The sequence below is a fragment of the Montipora capricornis genome, chromosome 14 (genome assembly GCF_036669925.1).
Source record: "Montipora capricornis isolate CH-2021 chromosome 14, ASM3666992v2, whole genome shotgun sequence".
In the NCBI taxonomy this organism is placed as follows: domain Eukaryota; kingdom Metazoa; phylum Cnidaria; class Anthozoa; order Scleractinia; family Acroporidae; genus Montipora; species Montipora capricornis.
In genome coordinates, this window is record NC_090896.1 from 46,971,800 (window position 1) to 46,974,299 (window position 2,500).

General features: G+C 38.2%; 1 protein-coding gene across 1 annotated transcript in view; it reads left to right on the forward strand.

Moving 5' to 3' along the window:
• Nucleotides 1-2,500, forward strand: part of LOC138033550 (dual specificity protein kinase CLK2-like) — an 11,866-nt gene that overhangs the window by 6,473 nt on the left and 2,893 nt on the right. The window contains exons 7-10 of the mRNA XM_068881320.1: nucleotides 258-333; nucleotides 798-892; nucleotides 1,643-1,772; nucleotides 2,010-2,092. Coding sequence (XP_068737421.1) covers nucleotides 258-333; nucleotides 798-892; nucleotides 1,643-1,772; nucleotides 2,010-2,092 — 384 coding nt within the window. The remainder of the gene's footprint in view (nucleotides 1-257; nucleotides 334-797; nucleotides 893-1,642; nucleotides 1,773-2,009; nucleotides 2,093-2,500) is intronic.

Here is a 2,500-nt window from a genome sequence, read left to right on the forward strand (position 1 = left end):
AAAAACTATGGCCTCTCTTCCTGCAGGAATTTAGTGTACTGTCTATGTATTTAATGTTAATCAAATAAATGAAATAAAAGTGATCCTTGAATTTAATAAGACAATTTCTGCAATCATCATCATTGTGAACAAATTACCGGTAGCCTAAAAACTTTCAGGGATTGCAATGATTCCTTATTTTCTTTGTCTTTTATTTTAGTAATTTTTGGTACACTTTAGCATAACTGGTACCTATACTGTATTAAATTGATTTGCAGAAGGATAACAACTATGAGCCTTACCCAATGGAACAAGTCAGGCACATTTCATATCAACTTGTTGTTGCTGTTAAGTGTGAGTAGAAAAAATTTAATGAGTGACAAAGTCTCTCATATTTTTCATGTGACCACAAAATTTATTTCTGTTTTCAACGCCCACTCTGATTGCAGATATCTGCTCTGATTTCATGATGAGGATGAACTGGCTTCTTAAAGCAATATGTATGAAATAAAGGGTGAATCAAATGTTCAGGAGCTCAGGAGTTTATTTCTCTACTCCCAAATGCTATCCAACGCTGATATTTGGCAAAACATTACATTAGAAGGAGTCAATCTCGAAAAACAAAAATTAGCAAAAGAAAGTTTCACCAAAAAGTTGAAAACATGAAACAAAAAGTGAAATCTAATGTGCTAATCCTGGATTAAGGTAATCGTCGAACAACCGGGCCCTGCAGATCAGCTGGACTGGTGTGTGATCCAGGGGTCTTGTTGTCGTTATTAATTTCTCATTGTGGTTCCGTTTTTTTTTTACTATTTTAGTTCTTCACGACATGAAGATGAGTCATACTGACCTCAAGCCAGAAAACATGTTGTTTGTAAATTCTGAGTGCAATGTTACTTTTAATTCAAGAACGGTTTGTATTCCTTTCCTGATTACATTTTTTTTCTCCTCAAGTGCATCGTAATGCTTTCATTCTTCTCTGTAATTGTCTCAAAAAAGCTGTTTTTAGCTAGTTTTACTAATTTTCTGGTCTTCTGTAACCAACTGACTCCCAGGGATTCCCCATTGAGGAGTAAAATCGTCTGGCGTTAGGCAGAGTCAAATACTAAGTCTGGCCGGTTTGGGCCGGTTTGGACGTCAAAGGGTTTTAATTAAAAAAGAGGAAATTGCAGGGTCACCATTCTTAAGGATGGTGCCTACTATTGTTATTACGCATACATTCTGCACATCTCGAGGTACTCAGGTTTCCTATCGGTGATGCTTACTGATACAGTGATATTTTTGCGTGGTTTAAAACTATCCGGAGAAAGTAGATCTTAGTAAGTACTCTTGGTATCCAAAAACAAAACTTGGGGTAACCATGCATTTTCGAGAGATAACTAAGAGCTTCAATTTGAGAAAGAACACCATACATTGTTTGGTATTTTAAAGCTTTTTACAAATATTATTCATGAATTGTCTTTTAAAAAATGCATGATTACCGCCAATTTTCTTTTTGGATTTCAATAACACTTGTTAAGATCTACATTTCCTGCATAATCATAAACCAGGGTAAAAATACGTTTGAATTAGTAGGCACCGTCCTTAAGGCCCTGTTTATTAAGATATATTTATTTTAGCCTTCAAAACAAAACCAATTCATGCCTTTTTGTTCCATTTTCAGAAAAGAGATGAGCGAATAGTGAAAAGCTCCGACATGAGGCTGATTGATTTTGGCTCAGCGACATTTGATCATGAACACCACAGCACGGTAGTCTCAACGCGACATTATCGGGCCCCTGAAGTCATTCTCGGTGAGCTGTATTCAGTCACAACAAAATTAATCCATCATGATGTCTTTTATGATTCATCATGTGTCAAAGGAGGAAGTGATCAGTTGCATAGCTTGTCCAATACTTGTCTAATTACCGCAGACATTTAACCTTACAAAGTCCTTGGTTTTGAACAACTCGGCCTCACCTTCAAAGAACCCGGTCTTGTCATTTTGTTAATACTAATACTGATGATAAATATTTTGTCTTAATTTGTAGAACTTGGCTGGTCTCAGCCCTGTGATGCCTGGAGCATAGGGTGTATCATGTTTGAGCTGTACACCGGATTCACACTGTTTCAGGTATTAAATTGATGTCCATTCAGAACCTGCGTGAAGGCCTGTTCACACAGGAGAAGCAGACTAGACTAGACTAGACTAGAGCACAGTGCATGCAAAGCAAAAATAGCAAAAAAAGATGTTCATAGTGATTTGAGGTTCTTCCTGAGTCTGCGCTTTCTTCAGTGAAGCAAGCCAACGTGGACGCAATGCTTTCATTTTTGTATGCGCATCACGCCAAGCGCATTTTGCTCCTGTGCCGACGTCTGTCGTCGGAACCAACCCGCAGGCCCTCAATGAAGTCCTTCAACCCTATCGACAATTCAGTAACTTGCAGGGGAGACGTCTTGTAGCAGACGCGTACTTAGGCTTGCTTACATGCCATGCAGCTGGGGTTTTTTTTGGATGTTGAAAGCCTTGAGAGACCAAACG